Consider the following 22,719-nt stretch of genomic DNA (forward strand, 5'->3'; position numbering starts at 1 on the left):
TTCTTAAAATAATGTTTATGAACATATTCATTTTTATCTCAGAGAATTAACGAACAACGAGAGTGTATTGATTTAATATGCAGTAATAGTACGTTAGCTTAGCAATTCATTATTTTATAATTCAAATTTTAACTATGCTCAATTGAATCGTGTTAAAATACATAAAATATATATGCAATAAATACAATGCAAAAAAATTGGATGAGCCAAGCAGATTATGTTGCGCCGTTGTAAAAGCTGTTCCTCCTGAGTTTCAAGAGCTCCCACAACAAATTAAAAACTTTCTAATTCCAGTACATCCGTTATCAACACACTTTTTACATAATGTAATATACTATACTATAACATAATATAATATAATATAATATAATATAATATAATATAATATAATATAATATAATATAATATAATATAATATAACATAATAATAAATCTGTAGCCAAAATTTTTCTGTTAATTTTCGCTTTTCCAAAAATAATTGGTAATAACAATAACATGTTAAAGGAATTTCATTGCACCAAATGAGTGGTCTCTGGATCAAAATGATCGCATTTTAATATTTTAAATACAATTTAAATTAAGTAACATATTAAACGATTTATCCTTCTATCAAAGACGAATGTTCCCTGGATCAAACGTCCTATTTTAATTATGTAATTACTTTATATTTATTTCTAACGGGTGCAGCGGAGCGCACGGGTACGGCTAGTTTTTAAATAAAAGTAGATCATCATAGGAGGCCTATAGGTTATGTAATTTATTTCTTTTAACAAAACATTTTTTCGCCGCTGTCAGCTCAACCGCCTTTATTTCTCAGTTTGCTCTCTATAATAATAATAATAATAATAATAATAATAATAATAATAATAATAATAATAATAATAATAATAATAATAATAACGAAGATAATCGTTTGATTAGTCTTAAAGAGGATCAGCACTGCGTGATTTCAATTTCAAATAAAGATCCATTAATATTTGAAAGAAGTATTTATTACAGGTATATTTTATGTGCATCATTCCTGTGTCAGTCGACTATATAGACTTATAGTGAATATGTAGACATCCATGAAATTGACATGGCACGGTAATGCAAATTGTTTATATTTGTTCAATTCTTTGCAACATTTATTTATATTTTTTCTCATAACCCCCCAAAACGCATTCTAAATCGTGAAATAACGTGAATTCGTATACTAACGCGAAGAAAATATATTTTAGTTTCAAAATCAATTCCAGCAACACTTTAACATATTAGCGAAACATTAACAATAACGTACCTAAGTTAAGTAATATTTTCATAATTGTACTTTTTTTGGTGACTCGTCCCTAATGGAAAGTCCAGGGTTCAGTCCCGATTGGTGATGGGATTTTTCTTATGATTAAAACTTCCAAAACGACCCCTATTCACTCAGTCTGCTCTCAAATTGAGTACCGGGTGTTTCCCAGAGGTAAAGACAGTCGAAGCGTTGCCGACCACACCACTTCATTCTAGTGCCGAGGTAAAAAAAAAAAAAAAAAAACATGGAGCTCTACAACTTTCAAAGGTAGGCCTATCGGTACTATATGAATATGAACAAAATCTGCCCTATAGTTTGAGGTATTGTTGTACATAGACATGAAAACCACATCAGAATACTTTTTGATAGATCGAAGCCAGACAAACTTACAATATATTTTTAAATAATCTCGAAATAGATATACCCAATGTGGATCGAGTGTTAAGAAATATAAACGTACTAACAAAAAAATTTACGTATTTTTAATGAAGACCAACGAAGAGACCACAGGATTTCTGATGTGAAACGGGAATGAGTCAACAAGTGGTCCAATAACATGTTTCTGCAGCCGTTCTTTTATTTTATTTTAGTAGGCTATTTTACGACGCTTTATCAACAGCTTTGGTTATTTAGTGTCTGAAGGAGGTGAAGGTGATAATGTAGTGTGAAATGAGTCCGCTGTCCAGCACCGCAAGTTACCCAGCATTTGCTCATATTGGGTTGAGGGAAAACTCCGCAAAAACCTCAACCAGGTAACTTTGCCCCGACCGGGAATCAAACCCGGGCCACCTGGTTTCGCGGCCAGACGCGCTAACCATTACTGCACACGTGTGGACTGTAGCCGTTCTTCATGATGATGATGATGATGATGATGATGATGATGATGATGGTCGTGGTGGTGGTGGTGGTGGTGATAGTAGTGGTGCATAATTACACTTGACTGGAATAAGTTCACGAGTTACGTAGTAATTAGATACTCAAATCGATATGGGGCTGTATACTGCTAAACCATATTAGAAACACGAAACGAGTGCTATAAATAAATTTATTACAACATCGAATCCTTGAAATTAGAAGAAACTGACAGCGCATATATCAGGAATGTACTGTACAACACAAATATTGACAGTGTGGTTCAATACAAATTCAAGGAACGAAGTGACGAAAGGAGATCTTGGGAAATATGTAAGGAATAACATAAGAACAGATTATGTTCTAATGAACAGTTTTCAATGAGCAATTTAATTTTTTACAGTCCTCCGGATTATGTAATATAATTTATAATAATTAGTAAATATCGTTTCTTGACCATTTAGATGATTTTTCGTTAGTCTGGTTTAATGACTCAGTACAGTAGAAAAAAGTTAATACTTTTCAGTCATTCAAAGACATTATTATTATTATTATTATTATTATTATTATTATTAATAATAGTAGTAGTAGTAAAATACTTCACACACTTTTATGATGCTTTTCACAGAAAGGTTCGCTTGCATTTGGTCTACTTTTCATTTCACTCTTTCTATAAAAATAAAAAATAACGATGCTCGCAAGTGCAGAGGTTATATCAGCGTCGCCTGTGTGCCGGAATTTTGTCCCGCAGTTCTTTTACATACCAGTAAATCTACTGACAGGAACCTGTCGCATTTAAACACACTTAAATACCATCGACCTGGACTGGGATCGAACCCTCAATCTCGAGCTCAGAAGGCCAGCGCTATACCTACTACGCTACTCAGGCCGACTCTTTTTCTATAAAAGAAATGTAAGGGGTATAAGTGCCGTCACAGACGTCGGGGACAGTCTACAGGATTTAACAACAAAGCAATATCACATTTCCACAAAATCCTCAAAACGAGGCAAAATCAGATGTCATTGGATAGGTTCTTAGTCAAAGCAAAAGGTTCCAGTCAGTCAAGCAGTCAGGAGTGATTCCGTTAGTGATAGTGAAAATATTTTCTTTAAATGTTCAAAACGTTTACTAAGCAGTAAAACAGGTGCAAAACACTAAAAAAAATGCAGTAAAGTAATTTGTGTTGCACGGTTGTATTGAATTTTACCTGAATTATACTGTTTTAATATGAATAAAAGGTTGTGAAACGAATTAATCTGAGTTTGCATTGTTTTTATGCAGAAAATCGCTTTGATATGCGAATGTTTGGGATTAAGAACACGTTTTCGAAAAGAATTATGCTCGTAATACAAGGTTTTACCACAGTCTAGTATATACAGTCACGAAGCTTGAGTTGTTGAGGATACTAGGAACAATAGACTGTGCCGGTACTATTTCGCATTGTCTGTAATGAGGCGATAGTAGCGATCCTAGTGGTTAGCAACTATCTATGGATGCATATTTCCTATATATTGAGCTTCGTGACTGTATATACTAGACTGTGGTTTTGCTGTAACTTGTGTGACCACACTCAATGACGGCCACCTCTCTTGCTAGAGCATGGGAACGCCGAATTTGAGTAGAAAATTAGCCATGCCGCGAGGCCTCTCTCAGTAATACCTTGGCATTGAGAGCAGTTACCACTAGTTTGATTTTTAATATTGCGTGTTCTGCATTATTAAAGTCGTAATAGACACGTACGATACACTTTGAGTAAACCACAGCGAAAAATTTGTTTTGAGCTGGGACTAATTTCGGAATATTGCTTTATATGAAGAGAAAATACATTATGTGTCCTTCGTTAATTACTTTTTTATCATAGACTCATACTCTCCATTTGTAAACAGAAACAAGACAAACACTCGAACCAAACTTTCATTCCCGAAACTGAGTGATGTATTCTGCGTGCCAGTGTTTCTCTGATACAACACACTAGGTTTCAATTTAACCAGTATTTATTCACTCTACACACCTTAAGTAAATCAGTTTGGTATGCTAGGGGCTACACAATCAAAAACATTATTATATTGCTTTTATTGTGATAAATAAGGGAATGAGGGGACATGTGTGGAGATAAAATTTAAAACCAAATACTAACTTAATTTTTCGCTATGTATTACAAAATATTATGTTAAAACATTCAGTTATATTACTTAAAAAGTGGATTACACCACAGACTTTCACTACTAAACCAAGTGCGGATACATCAATATGAAATTAATTTGCTGAAATCCTAAATTAAAATTGATGATCATGATGATGATAACGAAGACATTTCTCGGCAGACATCTTCTGCAGTTTTACCAAAATAAATCTAAAACGCATGCACAACTTCATTTGTAAAACCTATGGATTTATTAGAAATATGGAAACTTCGTAATTTGATTCAATTTTTAATGTCTCACTATTTCTTATACTATAAAATCATTTTTAGTTGCGTGATATAAGACAAAATGACTTGGATGTGTCTACGTGTTAATAAGTCATTCGTCCTAAAAAGATTACAGCAGGGGAGGGTAAATTTTCCCATATGCCATTGGTTGCATGAAATCAAACAATTATTGGAGGAATTTAATATTATTTGTATATGTGACGTTATGTCGAAGTATATTGAACTAATGTAACAAAAATGATAATTTTGGAATGATACAAAAATCAAACAAAAATAGTATTATAAAAATATGCATTAATTACAATGGATATTATCGATCAATGACGTAGCCGGGAATTTAAGAAAAGGGGGAGGGGCAAAGTTTGGAAACATCACTTGGAAAATTTGCCAATAATTTACATGAACCATATTAAAAATACATACTGTTTAATAGTATACAATTTAAAATGAATTTAGACTTTACAAAAGTTGTTATAAAGCAAAATTCTTTTTCCGTCGTTGCAGCGTGAATGAACGCCAACCATAAACAAATCTAGTTATTCTGTTGAGAAGGGTAACGTCATAATTTCTTTGAAAATCATCGTTCAATTTAAAACAACTGTTAGCAGAAACATAAAGGATCTGTTATTTTAAATATTGGCCATATTGTGAAACAACTAAACAATATTTTTCTTTCAGTGTCGCACTACCAACGCCAATGGTGGATTGTTTCTTCATGGTTTAAATGTAATCTAATTTTAAAGTAATTCCTGAAAAATAGGGGAGCTTTAGCCTGGTAGTCCCCTTGTCTATGTCACTATTATCGACAGAATTTTTTTAACTTGCACGTAAATGTAGAAACTTACTCATATTTTGGTTATATCTTTTAAAACTTCTAAAATTAAATTAATTCCTGAAATTAAACTAATGTCCATGTTCAGCAATTCATAATAATTATTTTTACTCGATATACAACAACGAGTTTTTTTCGAGGTTTTCCCCAACCATAAGGCAAATGCCAGGTTATCTGTTGGCGAATCCTCGGCCTCATCTCATCTCACTAAATCTCGCCAAAAATTGTAAAAGAATTGAAATTGAAATTATAAAAATATTGTAAAAATTGTTATTGTAATCTTGTAAAAATTTGACTTGTTCCAAATCTTAAAGCTTCATTGCTAATGTAAGATCTATGGAATATAATAAATGAACTGAAATGAAAATGAAAAAATTTAAAAATCATGTCGGGTGCAAATAAAATCAAGATACCTATAAACAAAAATATATTATTCAGTTAAATAGATTACTGTACTCAAATTGGGCTGGATTGCAATCTATAAGTAGGCTACAATACGTGTTTCCTCAGTTTTTCCATTATAAGAACTGTGTAACGAAATGTCTGGATAGGCCTATTAAACAAAAATAATAATTTAATTCCTCTTTGCTGTCATACGAAAAAAAATTGAAGATACCGGTACCACATTTCTATAATAAAGCAATGTTATGTAAATAACTCACGTGTATGTCAGTAGTATGAAGTTCTCGAAAATACGGAAGGAATGTAAAGTTTGTATCGCCCCTTCTGTATGTTCTGAATTCTTCTTAAATTAGCAGAAGCCACACTTGCGGAAAGGTATGCAGTACATTCTAAACACACAAAACACCAGCAGCTGTCGCCAACCAGTACTGCTCGTTCATAACGTAAAACTCAGCGGAACTCCTTGCCCTTCCTTCAAGACGATAAGGAGAAAATAAACACTTAAAACGGGAAGACTTGCACTGTTTGCCTCATTCATTTGTACAAACACGAATTCCCCTACCACTTGCAACACATTTCAAGTACTCATTGTTTCCACGTTGCTTGTCTGAAAAGTATTTAATAGTGCGATAAGAAAACAACTACACATCGCTATTGACACTATTCTGCTTGTCCATATAATTCTCTTAAGTCCACATTGTAAATAATTCACACTGAAGATAAGTGATAACGTCGAAGAGATTTACAATTTACTACAAGCGTCGGAAGCTGCTGTGTTACGTGTTTCGCATAAAATACATTATACACTTTCTGCTAATAAAATTTGCTGTTCAATAAATAACTTTGAAGTCACTACAGAAATAAATTGTAGAAGAGTCGTAATGAAATGCGTTAACGAAATTGTGTTTCAAAGTCTACAAACATGCAGATAACTTGAAGCCGTGTGGCGGGCTGTTGTCTTGTCCGACGGTGTCCCTACTCGACTGTTGAGAACATCTTTCCGTCTTTCTCCTTCCTTTCTTTCCTTCGACGGAACAAAAACTGTTGTTAATACATATAGTTATAGTATACTGAACTGGAATGCCTGCAGTCTAGCAAGCTTACTTGCACTGTGGCGGTTTGGAGCTGTCCGGCCAGACTGACTTGTTGTAGTGTAGATCCTTTCTGGCAAAACGTGTACCCAAGGATACGTAGTAACGCACGCTTCTGTTGAAATCAAGTCAACCGGCCATTGGACTATCGTACAAATACGTAATTTAGTATTCCTACATCAGCTGATTCTTAAGGGAACTCGGGTTTTTCTTAATAAAAATTGTTCAAGTCAATTTTTATACACTACTTCAAGTCGCTGTGTAATTTACCTTCGTAAATTAATTTTGAAAGAGCATATAATGATATTATACAATATTAGGCGTAGTGCGTCACAGATGGACCTTAAATTGGACGGGGTTACGCAACAATAGACCAACCGACAATTTGAAAAAATTGAGATATTTGCACAAATCTGTTGTAGGCTGGATTATTTAACTCGGAAAAAATCAAGAATGCGATATCTTCATTTTGCTACTATTTATAAGCAAAATTCATTAATTGCATAGGCTCTGAAATTTATTTGTTTATTTTGATTTGCAGTATTAAATCAATTGTTTGTCTATTATTAAAATCGGTTAGCTTTTTTTTAGTATTATTTGTGCTATTTTTTTTGTAATAGTATGAATGTTACAATACTTATTACATAAAATGTCTAATAAAAACCAGATTTACAGTATTTCAATGGTCAGTAACTCGAAAACAAAATCTATTTACCATAAATCTTCTAATAACTACTTACTATGAATTCTCATACCCTTAATTGGACAGAGACCAATTGCAAAACACTGTTTTTCTGTGCCATATTTCCAATTGAAGTTCACAAATGTACAAAACTGAATTCACTGACATCTGAATAACCAGCGTTCACGAACAACTTTTTAAAGTTAACTAACAATCTAGAATCAAAGAAAGCTGATATTTGACAGTTTCATGAACAACTAATGAGCAAAGTATTCAATTTCAAGAAATACCACTACTCGGATCATTAACTCTCTTCCAATTGTAAACTTCCACCTACCTTCGGGCGATTATTTTGACAAAGGACATGTCTACAAATAAAATACAATATACTATACGGCACGTACTTTTCATAGTTTGTGAAAGTAAATGGTCACCTAAGCCTCGTTTGCAAAGAAAAAAGCTAGTCTGTTAAGCAAGAATTTGTACGTAGTTGTAATACAATAGGCCTATTCATTGTTTTTAGCTTTCTAAGACAAGAAGACAAAAACATGAGTTTACACTAATCACCTGTCAGTAATAGATCAAGAGTCTCCTTCACCAATAGATTTACAGATTTTGTTCTACACAGATTTCACAAGGCAGTTATGTTTCTTTCATCACACGATAACTTCAATCGGTTCGAGTAATCGATAAAACACATTTTATCGGTTAGTTAGATTTTAAAATTAATCGGTTATTAGGTTCAATTAACTGATTACATACATACATACATACATACATACATACATACATACATACATACATACATACATACATACATACATACATTTTATCTTTCCACGTTCGCGAATGTAGAACGGACTCGGCAATGCACAGCCCAATTGCATAAATCATGTTAGAGCTCTCATATTATATTATAGTTGATAACAAATCCACAGAGCAAGTCTTAAAGTTTAAATACTTAGGTTATATCTTAGGATATACGTCAGAGCAGGATATGAAAGAGAAAATAATCACATTCTATCTCAACTGCAGAACCACAAGAATAACTTTACGTAATTAAGCAAGGAAAGATACTCAAATGAAATGGAAATCCAAATATTGTATGGATCAGAGGCCTGAACTTTAAAAAAATTTAATATGCAGAAATACAGTATCCAGAAATGAAATTTATAAGAACAGTAGGGGGCTATCGATTACTAAACAAAGAAAGAAGTGAAGACTTAAGAAAAAAATTAGCAATAGACGAACTGAACTCAAAATTAGAGCATTACAGTACGCAGTGGACACGGTATGTACTACGGATGGACAACTGTAGATTACCAAGGGCAATTCCGCACAATACACCAGCTGGCAGGAGACATTTGGGAAGACCATTGAAAAGATTGGCCAACCAATAAATTATTGGCAAAGTTTGAAGTCGGAACGGATCCAGAAGAAACCGATACCGATCCTTGATGTTGTTGTTGTGATGATTACGATGATGATGATGATGATGATGATGATGATAAATATAACATATTTTATTTCATAAATCCCAAATGATTGATTTAAAAAAAAATGTAACTCGAACTCTGGTTTCTTGGGTCAGAATCAATCTGGCAATATCTTTCTTTGTACAACACGAATGCAGTGGAATGTAGGCTCACGCCTAGCTGGACGATAAGATAGACAGTTTATCAGATCGGATGAAGCTTAACGACCTTCAGAGGTGGTACACATTCTTGACGAAAATCCGACGTCTGGGTTAAGATAATATTGAATTACGCTTAGGTGAACCGAAAGCACTTGAAACACAACACCGGCTGTTGCCAAGTGTGGTGCGCGATCCCGTAAGGACACATCTGCCTCAGGAGGGAGACTCCCCTATAAATGAAACTATGAATAGGTAAAAGACGTTGTATAATGGCAAGCAAAGAGGGGTTCAACAGTTCCTTGGGTTGAATGTAAAACTAATAAGACAAAAAAAAATCACCTCGAGCGAAATTGGCACAGGGAATATCACCGTTATAGTATGGTTTTCGATAGTGAACGGTGTCATGAAAGAATGTCTCAAACGGTCAGATATTTCTTTTCGTATCACAGGACAGACTGAATAGATCACCCTTCTTAATGTAACTAAGCAGATATTACAGTGCAGGCCTGATTACGTGGTGCAATTCAGTTCACTCTCAAACAATGGAAGCAATAAGAAACACTGAAACTTTAAAGGAAGTTTCCCTTCCTACATCTCACTTGACGATATACAGTATGTCAGAGGAAGAACTGTTTGTATGCATCTGAAGTCTGACTAGTGTAATATGTAGCTAGTCGGTGTTGTGCGTAATGTTTTCCCGTCTTTCCAAACTCTGTCTTGGCTAAGGCTAAGCGATCGACGAGCCCTGCATTCTCTTGTTCTCTTATTTCAAATTCTGCGCACCGCTACCCCAATCTATTTGGCTTCTCGTTTTCAAAATTTATCCGCATATTATCAGCTAAGTACAAGATCTCATCATAACAATTTACTCATTATACCTCACCACAAGACATCTTTATATTCTTCATCTTATACAGTTTCAGTTGCTAGAAATTGGAACTCGCTTCCGAGCAATGTAAGGGGTTGTTGGACAATAACTTCATTTAGGTCAAAATTATATAAATTCTTACTTAACAGATTAATTGCTGATTAATATTTGTTACGTATAATGAAACTAACATCTGTCCATTCTTATTGTTATCATTAATTTCTCTAAATAGATTTACAAAACCTCTAATGGCAATTACATTAATATTCTCATTATAGAAACATATTTTAGATTTATATATATATATATATATATATATATATATATATATATATATATGTTTTTTTTCTCCCTGTAACATAGTCCTAGTAAGTTTATATTAAATTAATTTTCATCATTTTTACTAGCTATCTCAAATATTAAATTAATTATAATTGATTGAATTAAATTAGCTCATGAATTAAGTTACTACTTTACCTTATAGTTTCTCTAAATTTAAATAAATATGTAGTCTACTAGTCGATAAAACTGAAGAATATTTCTGGAGAACCTTTTAAGTGTAGTGTAAATATTTGTAATTTAAATATGTATTGTATTGATTAACGCTGGTTGAGTGGAAGAGAAGGCCTTATGGCCTTAACTCTGCCAGCGAAAATAAAACATTATTATTATTATTATTATTATTATTATTATTATTATTATCTCCTGTCTCCTCATAAGTGGTGCTCCTTGGTATCACTTGTGAGGTTCAGACCTGTCTTCGGATAGTTGACTACACAGAACAACCATAATAATAATAATAATAATAATAATAATAAAAGGTAAAGGTATCCCCGTAACATGCCATGAAGGCACTTGGGGGGCATGGAGGTAGAGCCCCATGCTTTCCATGACCTCGGCACTAGAATGAGGTGGTGTGGTCGGCACCACGCTCTGACCGCCTTTTACCCCCGGGAAAGACCCGGTACTCAATTTTATAGGAGGCTGAGTAAACCTCGGGGCCGTTCTGAAAGTTTGGCAACGAGAAAAAATCCTGTCACCACCTGGGATCGAACCCCGGACCTTCCAGTCCGTAGCCAGCTGCTCTACCAACTGAGCTACCCGGCCGCCAATAATAATAATAATAACAATAATAATAATAATAATAATAATAATAATTTTATTTATTTATTGATATTTATGTGCTGGACAACAGCCATTGGCCAATAAAAGTCCAGCACAGTGATACAATTAATACATTAAAATGAACAACTATGGTACAAATTAAATACTTGAGTTAACAACAAAATAAAGAACATAGATTGCAATTAATTTACAAGAATTAATACTATAAAATATTAGGGAAAGGAGTTGATTCTTACCACCAATTTGTGTATAAGGATTATGCAAATAATATTAGCAAAGACATTGCCATATTCTAATACTTCTATACATTGAATGGATCGAAATCGCCTACATGTAAGTTAGCATGGTTGATACATCTGGAGACCGGCGAAGAAGATTTAGAATTTCTAATATAGAAGAGTTTGTGATGTCTCATGTCCTTCATAGGAATACGAAGGCTGACACTGTTGAAGAAAGATTGATAATTAATGTCACCTTTAAAAACCTTACATAAAAATAAGTAATCGAGATCATGACGTCTGGCATACAGGCTTCGACATTTAAAGTGCTCGCATTTTTGATGATAGTTATACCCAGAGTTAATACTAATAATAATAATAATAATAATAATAATAATAATAATAATAATAATAATAATGATGATGGAACCTGTGATGCACTACATTTGGCTATATTAAAGGAACTGAAAACCTTATGTTTAATGAACGAAAGATTGAACTTTAATATAGCTGTTAAAAACTATTACAAACCATTTTAAATGTAGAATTCCTGCATATAATAGCATTCTAAAACGGATCATTGTTTTCACAGAAAACATATCCACTCACACAAGATAAATATTGCGACCTACAGAAGTTTACAACTGAGACTTAGTCGTAAAATAAGTTAATGCAAGATGCAATAAAAATTGTGAAAACCATAATTATAACCTTAATACATTTAATGCGATAAAACTTGAGAAAACATAAAAACAACAGTTATGTAACATCATATAACCTACTTTAATCTTTTTAAAGTTTATAAGTATGCTACTTTATAATTTTATACCATTTAAATATTTCTCAATGTGTAAAATATTTCATTTTAACTTCATTACTTGTTTCAAGTACCGTAGTCACTTTTAATTGGTAGGTCTGAAGATGCTCGAAATACAAGCGAAAACGTTAGTATAAAGATGTGAAATAAATGTAAAAAAAAATGTCATAAGTTAAATGGCGGAAACAGACAAAATAAGTATATAACATATCAGAGATGTTATAAAAAAGAGTCCTGTATGAAACTTGAATTTTGTAAAAAGAGATGAATTTAAAAAAATGATTTTTTTTAACTTGAATAACTCAAAAACCATTCATCCGTTTATAATGAACTAATATGCAAGAATACTTCCAAGGGACAATTAATAAGTTTCCTGAATGTAGGCAACACACAAGACTTAGGAAACGGAGAAGTTATCTAGAATCAGGGAAACGCCTGGAATCTATGCTAAATGTATCATTTGAAAGGCAGAGAAGAAGATTAGCCATAAGGCGTATCGGAAGAGATTCTAGGAAATATCGCAATACAGTAGGTCCTTGACATGTTTGCACAAAATAACGTGTAGACGCTCAGTTCTTGAAGTCAATCTGACATTGTTAGATAGTCTGACTCAATAGGAATGGAAACAATTGAAGGGCTAAATGGATGAAGGGGGTATGTTACATTTGTTTTAAATATGGATTTTCTCAGTGTATGATGGTGGTATGTGTCAAGCTAACTTCTGAAACTTATCAAATCATTAAAAATATCTGTTATTAAGCATTTTAGAGAGCTGGGGTAAGTTTCAGAAGTTAGCTTGACATATACTACCATCATCCGTTGAGAAAATCCAGGTAAAAATTGTCACATACTCCCTTCATCCACTTAGCCCTTTAATTATTATCTTCAGTCGCACGCGCATGTATGTTTAACGGTACAATAAATACTAGTGCAGTTCAGAAATATATTGATTGCACCCTGTGACGTAGTTGCGCATTATATTTTCGTCTTCCTTTCATAATTTTCTGACTTGTAAGGTACTGAGAATGTTCTCCAGTTGCTACAAAAAATAACAGCTTTCCCATAACATATGAAAAGAATACGATTGGTGACCACGGTTCTTTCGTTTCCATACGTCCATTATGCGCTACAGGTAATCACAACTCAAGAGACAAGAGAATATTGAAGCATTCTGAACAGTTAACTAGAGCACCTCACTCCTTCTCCTCCACCGCAACGATGCCACCCCTACTCTGCGCTCGCGGGTTATTTCTTTGATTCTCCTCCTTCAGCTGAGAGCTCACCTTCCATGAGCACCGTTTGGACAGGGTTGCTGTACAGAGCTGAAAGAAACCAGAAATGCTGCAGAACTTTTCCATTCAATGTTCAGTTCTTCCTTTTATCGTAACCATCCCAACATATTTCTCTTCATTGACACTTTATTGGAATTTCAAACCTTAACATAATAGGTACGTAAAAATCCAAAGCAGTCATCAGCCTATACCAGTGAGGAAGTTTCGTAAGGTCTGTGACAAGCACAAAAGTGTATTACGATTCTGAAATAGGAGTACGCTGAAAACAGTATACAACTAGTAGATTTTATTTAAAAATCATCTTATAAAACAGATGCCCTAAACTTAACAAATGGTAATAAATGACGTATCAATATGGGCAAATATATTGCTAAAGCATTTTAACCAATACAAAGTGCGTAATTTCGTAGCTAAGTCGGGTAAAGTTGGAAGGGAAAATAATGATATGTCATCAGGCAGTTATGAAATCTTGGCGCATCTAACATTATCTCGAACTGGGAATCGTGGCGCATCTAACACTATCTCAGGCCGGAAGTCGTGGCACACCTAGCACTATGTCGGAGGTCAGTTGAAGTGATCATGGAGCATCTCGGTGTCTCCCATCTTCTCTTTCACTCAACTAGGTTTACAATTAATACAAATAATAAAGTTTACACCGAATAAGACTATTAAATATAGGACCGATAATAGTACTATGTAAATTAGTACGGCATTACAAGGTGAGTTATTCAAAGTTTTTCCCGTAATATAGGCCTATTTTTTAATGTTACTTATCACGAAAATTTGATATTTTACTCAACAAGAAAAAGACGAATTAAAAAAAATGATAGTGGAATTTCAAGGAAGTTATCAGCATAAAAACACGAACATTAGAATATACATACATTTGGGCAGAATGAATAGCCTGATTTGAGTTACGTAGTATGGCGGCGCTGTCTGCGGAATATGTATGTATAACCCTAGCTCATATATATAACAGATAGGTCGGCCTTATAGGATTTGACGTTAACAACTTTTGTCAGTTTTACTATGCTGCCATCTAGTTGTTACATAAAGAGTCACGTCATAATTCCCATTTGAATTGCATTAGCGACTGTACTGCCATCTCGTGTTCGTTTACGGCGGACGGGTGGCGATCCTGGCGGTTGTTCTCTTCAAAGTGCTGCTGATTTTAACATAGAGATGAGTTATTTGTTACATAAGTGATCTAGGGTATAACGTATAAGTTGTAAACAACAATGAAATATTGATCGCTTCAAAATGGTACCTAATTAGAACAATGTGTATAATATTTCTTGTTGTAAGTAATCAGCCTTCTCACTTCCCAATGTATTGAATCATCTTTTTAATCATTGGTTGATATGTCTATAAAGTGGTCTATATACGAGAGCAACAATACTGTAAATCAGCGCTCCAAGTGATGACATCGGAATCTTTTAGTACGTAATAGAGGAGCGATTGTTGTGTAAATGTGTAAAAGTATTTAAGTAACCATATTTCGTGAATACTGTTTCTGATTTTTAGCACATAATACAGCCCTAAAAATGTTCAGTAGGCGCTCTATAAAAATCCAAGTCGCAAGAGGAAAAAAAAAATGCAACTCGATGCTTTAGAATATTAAAAGAAGCTTATGGGAGAGAAGTCGTACAACAATGAACTACTGCAAGATGGGTGGAGGCGAGGCATTCACTTTCAATCAAGAACTGATAACCAAAGAGCTTTAGATCAATCAGTGAGAGAGACATCCAGAAATGATGCTGCAGATGGAGCCCGCCATCTCCCAAGGATTTGGCAACGTATTGTTGACATTATAGGGGACTATATTTGAAGTATATAATGCCAAAAGTAACCTAAATAAATTTAGTATGGAACAGTATGCCTAACTATTGCCATTACTTTTCGAATGCCCTGGTATTTTATTACATTTACATAATAATAATAATAATAATAATAATAATAATAATAATAATAATCCGTGGCGCTACAGCCCGTGAAGGATAGGACCGATCAGCTGGCTGCTGGCCTCACGCCCACATGTCGAAGCAGAGGTGGACGATCATCCAACAGAATGGAGGTATCGTGTGGTTAGCACAATGATCCCCCCAGCCGTTATAGCTGGTACTCGCAACCGGATTTCGCTACCTATCGTAGCTCCCCAAATGCATCACGATGCTGGGTGGGCACCGGTTCCATACACTGGCCGAAATTTCATGAGAAAATTTCTTCCCCCATGAGAACTCGAACCAGCGCGCATTCCGTAATGCGAGTCATAGGCAGGATGCCTTAGACCGCGACGCTACGGCGCGGGACTTATTACATTTACATACTGAATATAAAATACAAAAGTCTACTGCCTACCGGAACTAAAGTGTTAAGGACCATACACAATGAAAATTAAACATAACCGTAACATAAACACACAAGTTTGCGCCCAGGCTACCAAATGGAATCATTCATAATGATTCACATAAGCATTGACATAAACATTACCGTAAGAAGTTAACATGAAAGTTTGCAAACTCCAAACTTTCATGCTTATGCTTACGTGATTTGCAAACAGAACACAATCGTGGAGCGCTAAAGTATAAGACAGAATATGAAGAAATGGCGTCGTTGTTATGTTTCCATGGTTACCAAGTATGTTTGCTGTTATGTTTATGTTCCCATCGTGAATGATGGTATGACTTCTTGATTTTACTGTTACGTTTATATTCTTAAGTTAACGCTTACGTTATGTTTAATTTTCATTGTGAGTGAACCTTTAGACTATGAAAACATGTGCTTATTTAGTCCATTGTATTTAAAAAAGCCAGCAACGTAGTTCAGCATAAATATCATTTACCGACTTCGCTTCTTTCGCGGATAGCCGGGTGTTTGGAATGATCAGACAGCTTCGGGAATCGTGATCATTACCCATGACCTCAGAAAATAAGTGTTGCTGGACCTTCCCGCGAGATCGTTAACCGCAGCTACGAGGAAATGTCGAACACGAGGCGTGAGATAGGGCAGTGACCGGTCTGCAAGCAGGTTCAGCAGCTTGGGAGCGAAGTACTGTGTGTTCACAGTCATGTCATAGTGAGATAAACAATGCTCAACATTTTGCAACAACTACAGGCCTCTCGGAGTTGCTGAACCTTACAGAAACAACACACTCGTAATCGAACTGAATTCATTCTTCCTAAAATAAAGCACACATTTATACGATATTCATTTTCTGTGATGGAATTATACGTTGTATAGTTTTTCATTATATCATATGTATAGAAATTATTACGATCCTGCAAAAACCGGTGTATATGTTTAATGGAAATGAATACACGTTTTCAGTACTGTATTTCGGTTCGTTCTTTCGTTCGTCTATCAGTCTATCTCCCTTCGTACTATTTTTCTTCTCCATTGCTGGACAGGTTTAGTTATCAGTAAATTTGCTTTTAAGGAACCCGGAGGTTCATTGCCGCCCTCACATAAGCCCGCCATTGGTCCCTATCCTGAGCAAGATTAATCCAGTCTCTACCATCATATCCCACCTCCCTCAAATCCATTTTAATATTATCTTCCCACCTACGTCTCGGCCTCCCCAAAGGTCTTTTTCCCTCCGGCCTCCCAACTAACACTCTATAAGCATTTCTGGATTCGCCCATACGTGCTACATATCCTGCCCATCTCAAACGTCTGGATTTAATGTTCCTAATTATGTCAGGTGAAGAATACAATGCGTGCAGCTCTGCGTTGTGTAACTTTCTCCATTCTCCTGTAACTTCATCCCTCTTAGCCCGAAATATTTTCCTAAGAACCTTATTCTCAAACACCCTTAATCTCTGTTCCTCTCTCAAAGTGAGAGTCCAAGTTTTACAACCATACAGAACAACCGGTAATATAACTGTTTTATAAATTCTAACTTTCAGATTTTTTGACAGAAGACTAGATGACAAAAGCTTCTCAACCGAATAATACGAGTAACAGGCATTTCCCATATTATCCTGCGTTTAGTTTCCTCCCGAGTGTCATATATATATATATATATATATATATATATATATATATATATATACAGGGACATCACTTTATTTTTACCAACTTTTTTAACATTACCCTGGCTATACTCGGAAACACTGTTACCCTCCTTCCATTACAAGGGTTTGGTCTTACTAGTGCAATATGTAAACAAATAATTTTACTAGCTATAGGAGGAGAGAAAAGTAGTGTATCCATTTATTTTACGAGGAAATACAGTATTACGATTTTCAGTTTGATCATTACTTTTATGGTATTTTATAAAAAAAAACAGTAGAGTAGTAACAATTTTTTTTTTTTTCACAAACTGAACTCTTCAGGCGATTATATGCATTATGTAATGTCTACTTTATTCAGCATATTACCAACCTAATTTACTCCTGAGAATGTTGTGAGCACTTCCGTAAGAAACCCCAATTTCTACAGCTGATTTCTTGACTGACTTAGGACTTCGCTGCATCCTTTCTCTAGCATCTTCTACAGCATCTTCTGTCACCTTTGTTGGTCATATCACACTTTTCTTCCTTTCTGTACACCCTCTTGCTCTAAATTTACCTACCAGATTAATGACATTTCTACAAAAATATTCCGTAATGATATAATCAGGAAAGCGTGAAAAAAACTGTTCTTCACATTCGATTATATTGTAATTCTAGTTTCCATCATCGTCCTTCATACCTACAAACAGTAAAACAAAACTCTTGTTTAAATAATGTTGTTATGTACCGTACCATATTATAGGGTACCGTACTTTCGGTAACTCTAATCTTCACTTGTGTGGCATAAATGAATTTATCTGTGTGGACTGAGCACACCATACCTGTGTGAAAATAAACTTCAATAATATAGGCTCTTTCTTCTATAGAAAATCCAACATATTTCTGAAACACACTGTACTCTGTACTGTTTACTTCACTGCTAGCAACAGCGGCCGTAAGTTTGTGTGGCTGGCGTTAGCAAAGACATTAGTGAAAGGGGTGGGAGTCATGTACTTTGAGAAACGCAGGTACAATAAAAATGCAAGTAAAAATAAAGTGATGTCCCGGTATATATAATTTTAACTTCAATAACATGACATTATTTTGAGCCAAGAGTACAGTAGTGGCAAAAAAACCGGACCGACCCTTGTGGCTAATTTCAGAGCCTTGTTCACTCCAGAGCACGATAGACTGGTAACTAAGACTTTCGTGGTTCGAATCCTGCCTGGGAAGGAAACTTTTTTTTTGTTCCTTATTCAAATTTATTCCCAATACTTTTCGATTGCAGCGATATTTTACTACTTAATTAACTTATTATTCTCAGTACATGAATTTTACCAGGAATCGAAAAGTATTGGGAATAAATTTGAATAAGGAACAGAATTCGAACCACAAAAGTCTTAGTTACCAGTCTATCTTGCTCTGGAGTGAACAAGGCTCTGAAATCAGATACAAAGGTCGGTCAGGTTTTTTTTTGCCACTACTGTACATAAAATAGTAATCTAATCAAAATTGGCTTTAACATTTTCGTTTTGAATTTATTATTACATAAAAATAGCGTCAAATGGCACAGAATAGATCTATGTTCTCGGAAATATTTTCTTCATAATAATAGGAAGCATGATCAAATGAAACTCATTTGTCTTGCCTCTTGCCTCACGTGGTCTACTGTTCTTGGAGTATGATCACATGGTATTTATACACTTGTACTGTACAGTCTTAGACACAAAAAGATTGTACGTGAATTTGTCCAAGTCCATCTTCGGACAGCATCTGGTTCATATGGCTAGGGAAATGATGTTTATTTTACACCTAATTTACCTCTTGAATATATATTTGTTATAGGTTATTTATTACACTTGACAGACAGAAAAAGCAACAAACAAACAAACAAAGAAAACAAAGGAAAAGTAGAACTATGTTTTGCATATGAAATTCGTTCACAAGTAATCCAAAGCTTTTGCGAAATCAACCAAAGTCTTCCGAACGAAACTTCTTGTGTAGTAGCCGTTCATTTTTTTTGTTTAAGACGATGCACTGAGTACTCGAGAACAGTTTGGAAGTGTGTAGATGTTAGGCGCCTGTTAACATGGCTAGCGTCGTTCCAAATCAGTCCAAAGGGACCAGCGAGCGGTGAATCAATTCTTAACAGAAGGCATTGAGCATCCGTATGACAGCCCCGAATTGTTACCATGTGACTTTAAATTTGCTCGGATCCTTAAAAAAAGAGTCTAAAGAGGCAAAGAGCCTGTACAGATGATGACGTGAAGGTTGCAGTGCTAAAATAGTTCAAGGCGCAGCCAAGGCTTTTTGTTCTTTTTCGCTGACGCCTTGATACACAATGAGCTGCCTATGTGAATGCCTATGGAGGCTACTTCTAAGGAAATCTATTAAATTAATGTATCCAGATGACGGTATCCGGCCCTCCCCACAAAATGGGACGCTTGTGTGAATATATATGGAAGATTCTCCTAAGTAAACCTAGTACATGCATTTATGATGTCATTTGACGAGACGAGACTGAGGATTCGCCATGGATTATCTGACATTCGCATAACAGCTGGGATAAACTTCGGAAAACTCGAAAACTAGTAATCAGTCCAAGCGGGAATCAATTCAAGGGTTCAGAGCCATAGTGGGCCAAGCGCCATTTATTAAAAACGGAGAAAGCAAGGGTTAAAGTTAAGTGAATACCAAGGTTTAATTAATATGCATACTTTATATTACTTGCTATATGTTTCCATTGAATTATGGTAATAACTTCATTTTAATCCTTGTTTTCTACGGTTTTAGTAAATGGCGCTTGGCGCACTATGGTTCTGAACCCTTCAATTGTTTTCAAGAAAATTGTTCATTTCTATTGTAATGATAGGTAGGAAGTTCGTATCGTAATTCCGATGTTGAACTTGGACTGTAACGCAACCGAATGCATAACAGCACGAGACGTCAACATTTAATGAAAAATAATCCGGAAAAAAATAATCATGTTACACACTCCTGTTTGCATAATTATTTAATAACAGATGATTTTACTTTTTTGGAATCATGCATAATATTAATATTACGTAAATAATACAATAATAACAGAATAGCTCACTTTGTTCAAAACCTAAAATATGAATATAAATTACCAATATTCTTCAAACTATTCACGACTCCACACAGATCCTCAGAATGCCACTATGCGTTGTTTATGTGAACATACTGTGTATCGTCTGTAGCAGGGCGAGGCGCGGGTGACATCTATACTCCTCGCTGTACTCAACTGAAATCTACTGTTTTTGTACGAACTTCCTACCTGTGCTAACCACCTATTATACTTGCTATTTCGCCGTCATGCTAGAAAATCGATAGTTGGTCGCGCGTCATGAAAGTAGGTCTCAATAGCGCGCTACTCACCACCAAATAGATGGCTGCCACCTGGTCCGATTGCAGAGCAGGACATCGCTTCTCTTTTTCCTATTCCATAGCATTGTTCTGTTATTAGTTGAGTCCTGCGTTTAGTTACTTTGAATACAAGTCAGATTTACATCGATCATTCTCTCTTCGCTTTGTACGTAGAGCAAGTTGCGAGTCAACAGTTCACGCTGCAGTTCAGCAGATATTCCAGCACGTTCCGGTACTGTGTGTTTATATCTGTTTATTCGTTTACCTATGTGTGGGAATCTGTGAACAAAAGGAATAGTACTCATGCACAAAGTATCACTTTGATTTAATAACAATAATAACAAAGTATTTATTTAAAGGCAGCTTGTATGCAATAAAAGATAATTTTATTAAGGGTAGACAAAACTAAGAAAAAAGAATTCAGGATCCATCGTATTTTGTCCACACAGGCAATGAGAAAACCACTGGAGCTAAGATAAAGGTACATTTACTGAAATATATTAAACAATAGTAAATATTTATGTAATGGAAGCACATGCTCTCAGAGACGCTCTGAAGCTAGGTAAGCCAATATCTTGAGATATGCAACAAATGTAACAATATTAATTATTTAAAAAGTACATTCGAATTTCTTCTTACAACCCTTTTTTTAACATTATGTGTTAGTCATAGTGACAAAATAAATCGAAGTCTTAAGAAATTTAGAACACAATAATCAATTCAGGCGACACATAAATTTGTTTAGTCGCCACGGCTACCTGGCGCCCGGGATTCGTATACCCTGATCTTTTTTATAATAAGTAAAACGTATCTAGGTACGGTACTATAGATCTAATTAAAGTTTGGAATTAACAAATGAAAAAGATATAAATATCAGAACAAACTTAAATAAAACAAATTATGAATGCGTGCTTTACGAGTCTTTACACATTAGAATCCATGAATATAAACATTTTTCCTTTTTTCTGATAAAATACATTTTCTTCTTTCCTAATGACGTGCCCGCTACCAAATTTTTCTATTGGAGCACTCATTTCTAACCTCCTAGCTTTGTTTTGTTTCCGCATGCTCACTGAAAAGCAGGCCTGAACTAAGTAGCTTTGGATGACGTCAAGCTATACTCCATACATACCTACATTGTTGCGGGTTGCTTGGAGGCTTTTTCACCTACCACATTTTCTCTCTTAACTCGAAAAATATGCTGTACTGAAATGCTGATTCGTCCAAATTCGTTCTTCCGTCATTGGCATCGCACTATTCCGCCTCATTTCACGTAAGTTTTTAAACAAGTAAAATAGCTGTAAATCAATCATCTTGGCGACAAGGGTGTCGAACTGGAATAGGACACACGTCATGCCTTCGTAACATATAATAGTCGTTAATTCTGATGCATGAATAGCGTTGTATGTCATGATGTACCAACACACACATACTGTATCCATATATTAAGTACACGCTCAGTTTAACAGCATTGAGGAAGCTTGAAGTTCTCAATGTCAGTACAGCTATAATACAACCAAAAGAATTAGCCTATATGTGACGACGATGAAACTGAATATATGGCTAACTCGATTTACTTCTGATAGGTATATTGCGGCGACTTCTAATAGGTCTACGTATGTCTTAAAGACTCATTGAAACTAAGGATGATATTCGTTGTGAAAATATATTGATGATGATATTACTTACTAAGAAACGATTTCGATCTAAAAATCCCTGGTTCAATTTCTGGCAGAGAAGTGAATATTTTACCCTCCTCCTATAAGTATCAAGTAGGTGTTCCATCTTTTGTTTGCCCTATGTTGATTTAAGCG

At 34.9% G+C, this 22,719-nt stretch overlaps 1 protein-coding gene across 1 annotated transcript in view; it reads right to left on the bottom strand.

The window, feature by feature from the left end:
- The window catches only part of LOC138694742 (V-type proton ATPase 116 kDa subunit a 1-like), a 128,865-nt gene extending 107,766 nt beyond the window's left edge, over positions 1-21,099 (bottom strand). The window contains exon 1 of the mRNA XM_069818749.1: positions 20,918-21,099. Within this exon, the coding sequence (XP_069674850.1) occupies positions 20,918-20,963 (46 nt within the window). The 5' untranslated portion in view covers positions 20,964-21,099. The remainder of the gene's footprint in view (positions 1-20,917) is intronic.
- Between the last annotated feature and the right edge of the window lie 1,620 nt (positions 21,100-22,719).

The sequence above is a fragment of the Periplaneta americana genome, chromosome 2 (genome assembly GCF_040183065.1).
Source record: "Periplaneta americana isolate PAMFEO1 chromosome 2, P.americana_PAMFEO1_priV1, whole genome shotgun sequence".
NCBI classification, from domain to species: domain Eukaryota; kingdom Metazoa; phylum Arthropoda; class Insecta; order Blattodea; family Blattidae; genus Periplaneta; species Periplaneta americana.